We start from the raw sequence: 15,257 nt of genomic DNA, 5'->3' as shown, positions 1-15,257 counted from the left end.
AAGAGGGCAGGCGCCAAATTAAGCCGCTGACACACGGTCAGCCGGTTAGTCAGCGCTGCCACGGAGGGAGCAGCAGCTGATCCTGCCTTGGCGCGGGGGGAGCCTGCGTCACGCGCCGGGCAGCGGCGCAGCGTGCCGGGCTGGCGCACGGTGTGCCGGGCTGGTGCATGGCCTTGCCGGGGTGGGGGGGGGCATCCCTCCCACGGGCACCTTTGCCAGGCCCCGGGGATGCAGGGCGTGAGGAGCGCGGCACGCCGCCCCGACAGCGCTCGCCGCAGGCTCCGGTGGGCTGCGTGGGGGTGACGTGGGGGTAACGAGGGCAGCAGCGGTGGTGCCGGCAGGGAGGCACCCCCTGGGAAGAGGCAGAGCCGCTGCAGTGGGGCCCTGCATTTGTCCCCTGCTCTGTGGTGGTGCCGCCAGCCCAGCCACCACCACCACACTCGGCGTGGCTCCTGTCGCTGCCTGCGCCCCACAGGTCCCCCCGCCTCCGCAACGGCGGGTATTTGCTCCCTTTCAGAGTCCCTCTGTCCGGCTCTGAGCACCGCCGGACTAAGCAAAGCCCAAGAGCCCCGCTCCAGGGATGGGGCCCACCGCACGGCTCCAGCCCCACGGTAGCTGTGGGGATGCCGGCGTGATGCCACCATGGCCAGAGGGATCCAAGGGACGCCGGCGTGATGCCACCATGGCTTGAAGAACCCCCATGCTCTCAGCAGTCCCGTTGCTGAGCAGGGCCGGCATGCCGTGCCGCGTCCCGGTGCCATTCCCGGCGTGCGGCTCCCACAGCGCTGCTCCCAGCTGCCGCAGCCCGGGGAGGGAGAGCGGCCGCCGGCCATCCTTCCCGCTCCCCGCCGCCTCCCCCCGCCGCCGCCGCCGCCGCCCTCCCGCCTGACCTCGTTTTCAGGACCGATGGCTCCGCGTTATGTAATCGCCTGCCGAATTTCTGCACAAGCCTGCAGAAATGGCCGGCGGTCCCGGTGTCCCAACGCGTGGCAGGGGGTGGCCAGGACGGACCCCCGCGTGCCCCGGCCCCTCGCCTGGACTTCTCCAACCCGGCATTGTGCCTGTGGGTGAAGGATGCTGGAAGGGGCTCAGAGACATCCCGGGGGGCTGCAGTGGGGCTGTGTCCCAAAGTGCCACCGGGGCTTGTGCCACCCCCCGGCACACCACGGCCCCCGGCAGCAGGCGAGGGGCACAGGGAGCCGCAATGCAGGTGCTGCCGGGGCTGTGGGAGCACTGGTAGCACTGGGAGCATGTGGCGGTGGCCTGTCCCCAGGGGGACGCAGCGTGTGTCACACGGGGGTGCATGTGTGCAAGGGCACGCGTGTGCGAGGCAGCCGGGTGCGTCCGTGTGCCGCGGGTGGGTGCGAGGGCGGGCGGGTGCGGTGAGGACCGGGACCGCCGGGGAGGGGCCGGCAGCCCCCCGCAGAGCCCGGGGCAGGCACCGTGCGGGTTCCCCGGCACCCGCGGCCGCACCCTCCGCGTCCTGCCCTGGCGCGGTGTTTGCCCTGCGATTGCCCACCGATAACCGCGCTCGGCGCTCCCCTTCCTCCCCCATAAATCATGGGTGGGGGCGGGCTGGGGGGGGTGTGGGGCAGGGAGGAGGAGGAGGGCAGGGGAGGAAGGGCAGGGGAAGGGCACGGGTCGCACCAACAGCTTGTAGCGGAGCGGAGAAATCCATTCCCCGGTGATGGATGGAGCCGGAGCGGCCGATGCGGCCCAGGGTGGCCGTTGAACGGTGCAACCGAGGAGCAACCCCGGACCCGGGGGTCAGGCGCTGACATGGAGGCCCCCGACCCCGCGTGGGGGGAGGCCGGGTGCCCCCAGCCCTGCCCATGTCCCGGGGGGGCCACACCGGGGGCTGCCCCGGGGGAGGGCACCATGGGTGTCTGAGCCATGCGGACGTGGGGCCGGCCGTGGCTGGCCTTCCCCACCCCCCCCAAATCGGGGTAGTGGCCCCCAGCTCTGGCACCCGTGGGACCCCCTGCCCACCCCGTGCTCCAGGCGGGAGGGGAAGGAGGGGAACAGAGAGGAGAGCATTGCGCGCCCCGCTGCCGTGCCCCCCGTCCCCCTGAGCGGGGTCCTGGGGGTGGGGATGGGTGCATGGACCCCAGTCCTGGCCTTGCACGCTGCAAGGTGTTGGGTGCCCGCGAGCACCGTCCAGGACGCGGGGCCATTGCTGGGTGGGGGCCCCACGGGCTGTGCTGGGTGGGCGGCGGGTTGAGGCCTTTCCCGGTGCTGGCTGGGGGGGAGCCCGGCAAGGGGCACCCAGGTCTGAGCCCGGCTGTGGGGCTCACGGGGTCCCTGGGATCTCCCTGGGGCACACGGGGTCCCTGAGGTCTCTTTGGGGTGCACAGAGACCCTGGGATCTTCATGAGGCACATGGGGTCCTTGGGGTCTCTGTGGGGTGCATGGGGTGCCCGAGGTCTCCGCAGGGCGCATAGAGACCCTGGGGTCTCTTTGGGGTGCACAGGGTCCCTGGGGTCTCTGTGGGGTGCATGGGGTCCCTGGGGTCTCCATGGGGCATATGGGGTTCCTGGGGTCTCTGTGGGGCACAGGGGGTCCCTGGGGTCTCCCTGGGGTCCCTGGGTCTCCCCGGGGCTGAGCCCATCTGCTGCCCATGCTGAGCGGGAGCTGATCCCCCTCCTGGGCTGGGGGTAACTGGGTTCAAATACGGCGTTAATGAGGTGTGAAAATGTTATCACCTATAGAATAAACAGAGGGGCAGGGGACGGGGACAGGGACATAGGTGCCCCTGGACAGGCACCCTGGCTGCAGCCTGCAAACAGGTCCCCTGTCCACACACAAGCACCCACATCCCCCTCGGCACAGCACCCAGATGACACACAGCACCCACATCCTCCTCGGGAAGGGGCGCAGGGCAGGTGGGGGACCCTCCCCGCCCTCGGGGACGTGGTGTTGGGGCTGCGTCTGGGAGCAGCTCGGTGCACGCAGAGACCCCACCAGCCACCGCTGGGACCTGGGTGCTGCGCACACCGTGTGTGTCCCCCCCTCGTGCCCTCCCGCCTGGCACCGAGGCAGCTGCTGGGAGCACTGGGGAAGGACCAACACGGTGGCTCGATGTCCCCAAGTGATGGCTGGCAGGGTGCGCAGGCAGGGCAGGGTGCGTGGGGACAGGTACCTGGGGATGCTGGGGACATGCCGGGGACAGGCGGCATGGGGGAACCGGCACGGAGCACGGTGCTCCGTGTGTGTGCAAGGCTACATGTGCTTCTGCGCACGTTTGTTTCAATGCATGCCCGTGCCTGTGCGCGCACGTGTATGCGGGTGCGCAGGCAGGCACACGCATCTGTGCCCCTGTGTGCACGCTCATGCACGACGCCGTGGGGACCCTGCCCGCAGGTGCACGTGGAATGTGGGAGTGTGCACACGCGAGAGCGAGCTGTGAGCAGACGCAGGCCTGAAAGCATGGGTGAGCGTGCGGATGGTGCATGGGTGAGCGTGCATGCACACACGGTGTGCGCACAGGGGCACGCAGAGGAGCAGGCAGGCAGCATGTGGGGGAGCGCGCGCGTGGCAGTGCGTGAGTGTGCGCACACACGCAAGTGCGTGCAGCTGTGCAGGCAGTGCACGGGGGAGCGTGCACACGCGCTCTGTGCTGGTGAGCGTGCGCACGCCCGCGGGTGAGCAGGGGCTGATGCAGCCCTCGTGCCATCTCCTGGGCTTCGGCTCCCCGTTGCCCGCAGGCAGCCGCGGTGCAGGCAGGGCTAAGCCCGGCAGCGTGGGGTCCCCGGGTGGGGGTCCCGGGGGCCCGTGGGGGCTGGTCCCCGCGAGCGGGAGGCAGTGGGCTGCGAGCACGGTCTGGGAATGGACACAATACTCATGGCCGTCCACCAGCCTCCCCACCCCTCCGTCCCTGCGTGGGCTGGCGTGTGGGGTCCCCAGGGACCCCCGGATAGGGGCCTGAGCCCGGCGGGCTCCGGGCAGCTCCTGGGGGGCTGTGGGTGCCAAGGAGGGGAGGGAGCGGCACAGGGTGCTGCGGGGAGTGGGACTGGTCCTGGGGATGCAGGGGCAGCGTCCCGGCCGCAGGGACCCTCCTCTGCCGGGGGCTGCGTGGGAGAAGGGGGGAGCCGGGGAACGAGGCAAAGAATCCTCCCCTACAAGCGGGGACAACGTCCCATGTGCACCCGCTGTGCTCTCGGGGCCTCTGAAGGGTGCCAGCCGGGGTGGGAGCGCACCCGCTCCCCCCGAGGGGACGGCGATGGACAGTTATATATCGCTATTTAGGGCAAGGGGGGTGCTGCCCCCGGGTCCCCCAGCACAGGGGTGGGAGGGGGCAGTCGGGGGGCGGGCGGGGGCCGGCAGAGGGGACACAAGTGGCACTGGCACACTGCCACCACAAACGTCTCTGTCCCCCGGCGGTCCTGGGCACTGCTGATGGGGTTGGGGGATGCAGCACCCACTGCTCCCTCCCTGGGCACACACTCGGGATGGGGAATGCTGGCCCCCCCGGGATGTGGGATTGGAAGCACAGCTGCCCCGGGGATGCGGGATGGGGAGCAGAGGTGCCCTGGGGATGTGGGATGGGGAGCGGAGCCCCCCGGGATGCGCGATGGGGAGCGGAGCCCCCCCAGGGATGTGGATGGGGAGCGGAGCCCCCCGGGGATGCGCGATGGGGAGCGGAGCCCCCGGGATGTGGGATGGGAGCGGAGCCCCCAGGGATGTGGGATGGGGATTGGAGCCCCTCGGGGATGCGGAATGGGGAGCAGAGCTCCCCTGGGGATGTGGGATGGGGATTGGAGCCCCGTTGGGGATGCGGGATGGGGAGTGGAGCCTCCCCAGGAATGCGGGATGGGGAGCGGAGCCCAGCAGCGCAGGTAACACCCGTGCCACCTCCTCAGCGGGGTGGCTGCGCTTGGCAAACACCAGGTCCCCGTGGAAGGAGGTCGGTACCGCTGCCGGCACGGCCCAGGGAAGTGGTGGCCATGGCTGGGGGTCGGTGCCCGTGCCGAGGACAGGCAGCTGCCCCCAGGCAGAGCCTGGCAGCATGCCGGTGCCGTGGCAGCAGAGCTGGGCGTGCAGTGGTGCTCAGTCCGTGCCCCTGCGAAGCCGGGCTGGGCTTTCCTGGGGTTTCTCACTCCCGCTCTCACCTCGTGCCGGGCTGAAAGGAGCACGAAGCCGCCCCAGGCCCGGCAGCAGCCGGGAGCCGCCCCGGCTATGGGAAGGGTCCGTGTCTTTCCCACCAAGGTGCCTAATCCCTAACACAAATGAGCGCCTGGAGCCGGGCAGCGCCGTGCCAAATTGGGGCCGGGAAGCGGAGGGGATGCATCTGCGCCCGTGAAGCCGCAGATTCCGGGGGCTAAGGTTTCCTCTCCGTGAGCGGAGCCTAGCCCCCGCCAGCAGCGGCTCTGCCGGGGGTCTGTGGGAGCTGGGGCATCCCTCAGCGTTGGTCGCAGGAGGGTCCGGGTGTGGGTGCGAGCCATCACCGCCGGGTCCGGCAGTATGGGAGCTGGGCATCCCTGTGGGAGAGCTGGTGCGGGCTGCAAGCCACTGCCAACCCAGCGCACCGGGGCTGGATGGGCACGAGTGTCCCTCCATCACTGGCAACCGCGTCTGGGGGAGCAGCGGCGCCAATGGCCCCACCATTGCAGGGGCCTTTGCTGGGGGGTCGAGCACCCGCCACCCCAAACCCCAGCTCCCCCAGTACAGTTTCTAATGCTGTGTTGGGAGGGGACAGGGGCTCCGGTGCGGATGCTCCCCCCCCCCCCGGTGCCTGCCCACCCTCCAAGCCCGGCCCTCGCCCTTTCTGCCGCCACCAGATGTGCTCGCCGGTGCAGGGTTTGCAGTGGGGGGGAACATCTGGTGCGGTGGGGGCAGCCGGGCCGGGGCGCCGGCGCCGTGCCGATGGCACAGATGCGGCGGGCGCTGCGGCCTCGAACACAGGCAGCTCTGTCTGCTTCCAGTGACCTGCAGCCATGACAAATGCGGGTAATCTCCTGGCTCTGCCGCTCCGTACGAACCCACGGCAAAGTGCCGGCAGCTGCTCTCACACTGCGCGCTGCTTTGGAGCAGTCGTTTCCTATTAAAACCCTTTTTTCCCCCCCCTTTTTCATGAACATCTCTGCTTTTTTCACATGGTGAAGGGACAAGACACCCCTTAGGGATGAGATGAATTTATTAAATATTTGGCAGATGACAGAACATGGCTTCCAGTTTACAGGTTTCTGTTACAGACATTCCCAACGCTTACAGCATCGGCTCCAGCGCGGGTTTGCCAGCCGCTCCCGGGGACGTTCCCGCTCGCTCCTGCACTCACCCGTGCCCGCCGCCGCGCTCACGACGGTGCCAGGAATAGGGAACGGCACCAAAGCTTGGCGCGGTCCCCGACCCCCCGACTGCTGGGCTCTGCTGCGGGGACACCCTGATTGCGTGGGCACGGCCGGGGCTCGGGGAGCCTCCGAGCACGCCAAAGCTGCCGCCTTCCTTTCGCACATCACCGACAGACCGTCCGGGTGCGGGACATACCGCAGGGCGCCCGTCCCTATTCCCTACCCCATGCAAACTGGGGGTTTCCCTCTCCCGGCGTTAACCCCCGGCACCGGGGCACCGGCCGGGGATGCCAACACAAGGACATGGCTCTGTCCAGGTAACTTTCCCATGAGAAAACATTTTTAGGTGGCATTTTGCTTTTTCGTTCAGGTGGGTTTTGCCTTAGGGAAACTGCAAAGTTCCACTGCAATCTGAATTTGATGGGTGCTGCCGGCCAGCTCTGCCCGGCAGGAGAAGGCGCCGTGAGCCCCACGGCTCTGCCCCAGCCCGTGCTCAGCCCACGTGGGAATTAAAAAGGGGCTTAATTACAGCCGCCGTGGCTATGCCGCAGTGCCGGCGTGCCTTCTCGTCACTGCCAAGGCACTGGGTCTGCGCTGGGGACCGGCCGTCCCCTGGGAGCCGAGCAGTCTCCCAGGAAAACCAGGGCGACCCGGGTGAGGGAGCGGTGCCGTTCCCAGCGGTTTTGCAGGCTGCCGGGGCGATCGCAGGCGGTTTGGTCAGTATTGGCGAGGGAATTACGGCACAGAGGGGGCAAAGTCACTGGAGAGCAATCAGCAACTATTCCCCTACAGCCTGTCTCAACGCACTGTCCCCAGGATTCAGCAGCGATGCCCGACACCGCGGCCCCTGCCCTGCCCGCCCTGCCCGCTGCCTGCGCTTGCTTGGCTCTGGCAGCGCCGTGCCCGGCTGGGCTCTGCGCGGGGCCCTGCCATCGTCCCCGGGCTCCGGATCTGGCCCCGCTCTTTGCTGGGGACTCCCATTACTGGGTCCTGACAAAAAAATGACCGTCCAGTTGCATAAAATAAACCCCCAAACTGGAAAGAAAAGAACCATATCTGGGGTTATTCATTTTTACTGGCAGCCTCAGGGGTGTGGGCAGACGCTGGGCAGCGGAGATGGGCAGGGAGGCACCGGCAGGCACGCTCGGACCCAGAGGATCGCCCGAGAGCAGCACCGGCACGCGACACGCTGCCTGCAGTGCATGCGGGCACACACAGACGTGCACACGCACACATGCACACACACACACACGCTCACGTGTGCACACCCGCAGACGTGCACACAGACCCGGCTCCGACCCCCGGAGCTCTCTGGTGTGGCAGAGCAGATTTCCCCGGCAGCCTCTGGGACGCTGCATCCCGGGTGCTGAGCAAGGACCCGGGCGAGCAGCCGGGGAGCAGCCGCTCCCTCCGGCACGGTGCCACCGGCCTCGGGAACCCGCACGCACTGGGGCCGGGGTGCAGTACCGCTGGAGCAGGACACAGCCTGGGGACATATATTAAAGCCCGGCCTGACCTGTTCCTCCCGGGGGGTTTAAGGCGATTATTCCAAAGGCAAACAATAGTTCATAAGCAGGTTTCAAAGTTAACCATAAGCGAGCTGGGGCGCTGGGTGGTTTTTCCCCTACACAATGTCCCAGCACATCACCGGCCAAGGTGCCTGGTGTTACTGGGGTGCAAAATAATCCCAGGCATCCTGCCTGGCGCAGGAACCCCCTCGACGGCCATGGCACAGCTCGGACCCCAGCATCCGTGCTTGTCCGGTGCTTCCCGGGCTCTGCTGGACCAGTCTGTGCCCCAAGCCCTGCTTTGAGCCCACGCTGCCTACCCCAGTGCCAGACTGGTGCCTGGGGCAGCGGCACGGCGAGGGCAGACCCTGGGGCACCGGGGCTGCCTGCACCAGCTGGGCTTCACCCACAGGGTCTGGGGACTGGTGGTGACCTCCCTAAATGACACCCTTGGGTGACATGTCACGACAGCCTGCCCAGGGCACCGCCAAGCCAGCTAACCACGCTCTCCTCGGCATCACCATGCACCGCAAGGGAAGGCTGGGGGGGACCCTGCGGCATCGTTCCCGTCACCTCCGAGCGATGGCAGAGGGAAGCTATCAGCAGCAGGCTGACGAGGACAAGTGCAATTAGAGCTCAGGCCTTGGTGATCCGATGCACGCGAGCAGCCCGGGCCTGGCTAGCAGCTCCCCTCGCTCCCCATCACTCCCAGTGCCTGGTTGCTCTGGCTGGCTGCAGGGTGCACCTTACCGGAGCCGTGCCCGCAGGACCGCAGCCTTTCCAGGACCCTTTAGATAAGGGGGGGGGCACAGATTCCTCCCACTCCGGCAGCAGCTTGCTGGGCGAACGCCGTCCTCCCGGCAGCAGCCAGCATGGCAGCAGCCAGCACCAACCTGCAGCCCCAGCCTTGCAATAATATAAAGCATCTGCTAAAACGCTTTGCCGGCTAAAATAAATGGCACCGTGGGTGAGGTAATGCGGAGCCACGGCATGCAGGGTCACATTTAACATACACAGACGATATCCTGGCTGCGTCTGTACAAAACCCCGTTGATCCCGCCAGGTTTTCCGAACAAAGCCCAGATGCCCCCGCTCCCCCGGCTCTGTCACCGTCCCTGTGACCGGCAGCGCTGGCTGCAAGACCCCAGCATGGTGGTGGTGGGGGTGTCTCCCCAACGTCTCCCCTCTGAGCGCCTGGCCGGCTGGAGCAGTGGTGGCCGGTGGCAGCAGGTCCCACTGGTGCCACCTCCACCTCCTCCAGCTGCGGCCAGACCGCAGGCTCGGAGAGATGCTTGCGGCCGAGGTGGCGGCTGCGGCAGGAGGCTTTGCCTCCCGGCAATCGTGGTAGCAAAAGCGAGAGGGGAAAGTCAGAGTGAGTAATAACAGGAAAAAAGCAGCAAACGTGACGCTCCCCTGTGATCCAGGCTTCGTGTGTAACGTGCTTCCCCGACGGCTACAGGAGCTGTGTATTCATCCCTTCCTTCCAGTCTGCGCCGCATTTTGGGCCCTGGCACCTCTAAGGACGTGACAACTTCCACCTCACCATCCCACACGTTGCCGCGGGCTCTCCCATCACCGCCCCAGGCTGCCCCGCGGCACAGCCCCCCACCTCCGGCACTGCCGCTGGTGCAGATGCCCACTCCCTGGAGGATGCCCACGCCTCTGACGCCGGACCCGGCGGGAACCTGCTGGGAACCCCCAGGCTCTCGCCCGCACGAGGTGCCAGGAGATCCCACCGGCACGATGCAAATTTCCCGGCCGCTCGCGCCTCCGGTCAGCAGGAGGAAGACCCCGATGCCTGCCCAGCCGTCACACCTCCCGCTGCCGACAGCCTTCACCACCCCAGCAGGTCCCTGAGCGCGGGCAGCAGCAAAACATTCCTATTTTCGGTGCTCGAACCCGCCCGTAGCTGCAGGTCCTAATTCAGCAAATTCAGCCGAAAACGCACACGAAACCTTCCCGTCCCCGCGAGCGCGCTCTGTTTGGCAGGCTAAAGCTAACACGCTGCACCAGGTTATCATCACTTTCCTTTCCTTCTTGACAGCTCGTTCACAATATTTATACTCAACTAAATCTGTGGCCACCTCGTATGTTTATTTGCGCTCTCCCCAAGGGCTGTAGGTACCCAAGGAGCACTTTCCACCGAGAACCGAGGCCGCGTATCGGTTCAGACAGGAAGAAAAGCTGAGGGCTGGTTTCAGGGTTTATCACTCCTTTCCCTTCATCACCCTTGATAAATATTTATAGATGCATTAGGGCACTCAGCTCCTTCCACTAAAAATAACATTCCTAAGCACCAAGAAGAAAAAAAAAAAGAAATAAAATCACCAGTGATTGGAACTGATTACAATGTTTTCTAAGCAGCTATGGAAGAAAAGCCTAGCAAGGATCAGAGAGCGGTGAGCCGCCAGCCTCCGACTACACAACTTGGTTATTTCTCTTAATTTTAAACAAAACCGAACTTGACTCCTGAAAATGAATGCAGAGATGCTAATCTAAGCCTAGCAATGGTCGTCCCTGAATTCCCTGCATATAAAGGGAAATTTTTTAACAGTCTGAAGAGAAGCAGAGCCCGGAACGCCGGGAGGCAGGCGGCTGGCGGCCCATCGCTGCCGCTGCTGCTCCTCCGGTTGTGCATCCCTCCACCCGGGACGTGCCCTGCCGTTTACTGCCAGGATGACACGCGACATCGCACACGATGGCAACCAGACACCAGCAGACAGCGCGGTGTTTTGAGAAGGTGGGGTTTTTGAAGGCAGAATCCCCTTTGTGTCACACGCAAGGGGCCCAGGAGGCTCTACGCCCCTTTTTTCATGCATACCGAGGGGCAGAAGTCAAGAGGGGATAACCGGCGTGTGACGCAATGACGACACCATTTGGGAGGAAATCAAAACAGAGCAGTACACTTAGCAGGAGCAGGGAGTATTAGCTTTCCTTTTGGATTTTGGTTTTTTTTCAAACCTCCCACGAATTGCTGAGTTTGATGGGGCATTGTCTGATGATCGTTAGCAAACACATGGAGGAAAATAGTACATGCAATGACCTAAGAGGCAAGTGCCCACGGGGAAAGCCCTCCGGGTGGTTTGGAGAAAGCCGCTTTCGTCAGCAGGTGGTTGAGATCGGTCACAGTTGCACGATGGTGAATGTGTCGGCTGAAACGTGCCTCTTCCAAAGGATGGGGAGACGTCTCTTGATCGTAAGCGTAACCCTCCGTGCCTGCATCATCAGAAACACACAACGCACGGTCAGCATCCGCAGAGAGCAGAGCTCCAGCCTGACCCTGCACGGGTTTGGAGATCAGCTCCCACCAGTTGCAGAGCAGGAGCCAAGCTCCTCTGCTGGGACCTCCTGAACCTCCTGGTTGGGACTGCGCATCTCCGGGGCTGTCCCTGGCAAGCTCGGAGCAGACCAAACGCGCGGCACCCACCATGGCCATCAAGCGTCCTGCTGACCCCAGAGCTCCTCACCTTGGACCCCAGACAACCCGGGACACAGAGGAAGCATGAGCTCCTGAGTCAAGGACACCAGGAGCATGGTGCCGTGGCAGGTCCCCAGGTCCTGTGAGCGAGGGCCCGTGAGCTGACACAGTTGACTTTGCAAGCCAAGGTGAGGTTGGTGCCGGGCATTTTCCCTCCAGAATAGCCAAGATCTGTTAACAGAAAACCCCTGACGATGCTGCCCATCCCAGCCCCCTCCATCATTGGCGGGCAGCCGGAGCCGAAGGGCAGCCGGAGCCACCGGTTCGGCTTGGCCGGACACCACCACCGCCAGCAGGAAGGCTCAGGAGGACCCATCACAGGTCCTGGCACCACGAACGGGAACGCGAGGAACTTGAACCACCGCAGTTTAAAGGCTTTTTTTTTCTTTCACTGACATGTCTTTTTTCATTCATTCTGGAGGATAAAGAAACCTGAACGCTGTTTCTCGCTCTTATTTTTTCAGTTGTCTCTAATTTAGCGCTCACCAGCGCCGGTCCTTGGCGTTGTTGGAGGCACTGCTGGGCTTCTCAGGGAACAGGGAGCTTCTCATCTCCAGATCAGTGGCTAAGGGGTGACCAGGGTCAAAGCCATCCTTTTCTCCAAAGCCATTAGAGTTAAAGGGACATTAAGAAAAAGCCACACACAGCAGTATAAACAGCTCTCCATTGCTGGCTTCCTCTCTAATGGTATAATTTCTCTCCTTCTTGAGTTACCAGATTGTTTCCCAGATGAGGCAGGACTTGAATTTCTAATGTAAAAACTACCAGAAAAACTCTCCAGCCACTTTCGGGTTATCTCTATCCACCACTAAAATGGCAGGGAGGCAGAAAGGACAACCCCCTTTTTTCGCCTTTGCAAATTACCTCTAGAGGACAACTGTGGTGGCTTTATCATGCAAAATTGGGTTTCGGATCCATCGTGACTAATTCATCTGGCCCCCTACCACCGTGGGCTGGGTCTGAACTGGTAAGTTACAGATAAAAGACTTTCTCCTGTTTGGCTTCTACAACTAACCAACCTACAGTGTCAAGGAAAAGGTCCTAGAAGGAAGGCTGCCTACTACGCCAGTCCCCATCCCTTTCTGGCTAACTATGTGTGCGCCCACGCTACCTTTTTCTGCCACGAGAACCTCCTCCTTCCCACTGGGAATGGTGAAAGACGGGCATTGTGGCTAAGGCAAATACCCAGCGACTGTACGGGGAGCGTGGAAACCTGATCGGGTGCCCTCCTACAAGCTTTTCAGATGGGGAAGATAGGGATCCTATTCGGGTCCTTCAGAGGCATTGTCACCAGCGGGCTCAGGCTTCTCCCTTACCACTCTCGCGCTCTCCAACCACCTGTCTGTCTATCCATCTGCTGTGCCTTATTATAACTTAAAGCGCAGGCTCTTTGAGGGTAGAGATTGTATTTTTAGTACATCTGGATAGTGTCCATCACAATAGGGTCCTATTTCCTGGCGGAGGCCTCTCAGTATAGAAGTAATACTAATAAAATAGGAGATAATGCTGTTCTCACTGAAGTTAATGACATTTTCCCACTGTCTGCAGCAGGAGCAGAATTGGGTCTTAACAAGAAAAAACTCAACATCCTTTTGAACGGTTGCAGAGCGATGGGCAGGCGGGGAACCTTCCTTGTGCAGAAACAGGAGATAAAGGACAAGGGCAGGAGGTGACCCGGGACTTGGTCCTATGCATTGCAACGGCACGTACAGAGCAGTGCTGCTGGAGATGGGAAAACAAAATACATCCATCCTTACCTGAATTACTGTACAGCCTGCGGTCGTCTCTCTAACCTGCAACACAGGGGAAAAGGCACGTTTAGAAAGTAGGTAATTTTATTTCCTGTGAAATGAAAAGCCTCCCCTCCCCATCTCCTGTTGCTCTAATGGGTCACTCTTCTCAGGACTGCAAACGGCTTTCCAGGCATTGGGATAAATGGCAAGTCCTCTGAAGTACAAGGCAGGTAGAAAAGTGCTCCTCATCTTACCAAATCCCAGAAATCCCAGCATCGCTGAGGTGGGAAGGGACCGCCGGGGATCGCCCAGTCCAACCCCCCCCCTCAAAGCAGGATCAGCCACCGCAGGCTGCTCAGGACCTGGTCCCATCAGGTTTTGAGTATCTCCAAGGGTGGAGAGCCCACAACCTCTCACGGCAACCTCTGCCAGTGTATGACCACCCTCACGGTAAAAAACTGGTTTTTGTGTTCAAGCGGAATTTCCTTCCTGTGTTTTGATGTGTGCCCGTTGCCTCTTGTCTTTTCACTGGGCGTCGCTGAGAAGACTGGCTCAGTTTTCTTTAGTCTTTTCCATCAGTTATTTACACACACTGATTTGATCCCAGCTCTCTCAGCCTCTCCTCGTGTGACAGATGCTTCAATGCCTTAATCATCGCCATGGCCCCTCCGCCGGACTCTCTCCAGTCTGTCCATGTCCCTCTTGTACTGGGGAGCCCAGCACTGGACCCAGCACTCCGGGGGTGGCCTCACCAGTGCTGAGCAGAGGGGAGGGATCCCCGTCCCTCGACTGGCAATGCTTTGCCAGCCCAGGAAACCATTCGCCTTCGTTGCACAAGGGCACATTGCTGCCTCATGGTCAACCCGGTGCCCACCAGGACCCCCAGGTTCTTCCCCGCAAAGCTGGGTGCAGGTGGCCTCCAGCCTGTCCTGCTGCCTGGGGTTGTTCCCAGGACTTTGCACTTCTCCTTGTCCAACTGCGTGAGGTTCCTGCCGGCCCATTTCTCCAGCCTGTTGAGGTTCTCTCGGGATGGCAGGGACGACCCTCTGGTGTACAGCCACTCCTCCCAGTTTGGTGTCATCTGCAAACCCGCTGAGGATGGACTCTGTCCTGTCCTCTGGGAACAGATGGCCGCACGCACCACAGTTCTGATCAGTATGGGCAAAGCGTATTTCAAACTGGATATTTCTGTCTAACAAATTTTATGGGACTGCAAACCATGCACTTTCTTCCAGCAGTTTGACAGAGCGGATCACAGCTCTTCAGTCCCTTTTCTAGTGGTTTGGGGGTTATAAAATCCAAATGGCCAATACATGAAGGGACCAGCTCATGGAGAGTCTCGTTCAGGTGATATTGTCATGGGTTCACCTCCTGGTCACCAACAGGAGCATGCTGTCTTGGAGAGAGGCAGCAGGACCACGGCGAACAGTGATTGTGGGACAGCCCTAGCCAAGCGGGCATCCGACCTGGGATAATGTCTGGCACACGTGCAATGTATGGAATACGTAACGCCAGGTTTCAAGAAAGGGTAACTCAACGAGAGCGCCGAGGCTGGCTGAACTGCCGTGGGGTGACGTCTAACGCGACTGGATGGACGTGGCTTTGCCAGCTCCCGACTGTGCTCTTCTGTGCCTGGAAACCCGTGTAGACATCTTCTCTGGAGATGCTGCTTAATTTGTAATCCTAGCCACAAAAGACACAGCCAACTTGGAGCCTTCCTGAATGATTTCATCCTGCTAAAGCCATAACACGCCGCTGCTATATCAAGCGTATGAACGTAAGCCTCTCCAGCGGGGAAGCGAGTTCTGAGGTTGATTAATGACAGAGAGAAATATGAAATAACTTTCTGAAGAAACTTGTGAGGAAGCCCAAGGGCGATGCTGTCCCTCGGAAACACAGGGCAGCGGAGTCCCCGTGAGGACCGGCGTCTCCCTTGTCTACGTCAGTGCAGGATTTGGGGAATACAGGAGCTGCAAGTGATTTTTCTTCTTGTCCGTTCAGGATGGGAGGAAGTAACGGAAGGGCTTTGCCGAGACGGGGATGCGCACAGAGTCACTGTGCAAAGAACGTGGCATCCTGGCCACGGGTCCCTATAGGTAACATGGGGCAGAGAGCAAGCGCTTTCTTAACGCCCGTCCTTGACGTAGCCCACACAAACCCCAGAGCCTGACGCCCCATCGCCACACGTGCTTTGGTGTCTGGAGGAGCTCCCGTAGTGTACACGCTCTGCAGGAGGACTGCAGCTTATATA

At 62.1% G+C, this 15,257-nt stretch overlaps 1 protein-coding gene across 1 annotated transcript in view; it reads left to right on the top strand.

The window, feature by feature from the left end:
* The window catches only part of GTF3C2 (general transcription factor IIIC subunit 2), a 20,344-nt gene extending 5,322 nt beyond the window's left edge, over nucleotides 1-15,022 (top strand). The window contains exon 9 of the mRNA XM_050894025.1: nucleotides 15,008-15,022. Coding sequence (XP_050749982.1) covers nucleotides 15,008-15,022 — 15 coding nt within the window. The remainder of the gene's footprint in view (nucleotides 1-15,007) is intronic.
* The last annotated feature ends 235 nt before the right edge of the window (nucleotides 15,023-15,257 follow it).

This window comes from Gymnogyps californianus, chromosome 3 (assembly GCF_018139145.2).
Source record: "Gymnogyps californianus isolate 813 chromosome 3, ASM1813914v2, whole genome shotgun sequence".
In the NCBI taxonomy this organism is placed as follows: Eukaryota; Metazoa; Chordata; class Aves; order Accipitriformes; family Cathartidae; genus Gymnogyps; species Gymnogyps californianus.
Note: the sequence above shows the minus strand (reverse complement) of the source record. Positions and strands in the feature narration are given on the sequence as shown.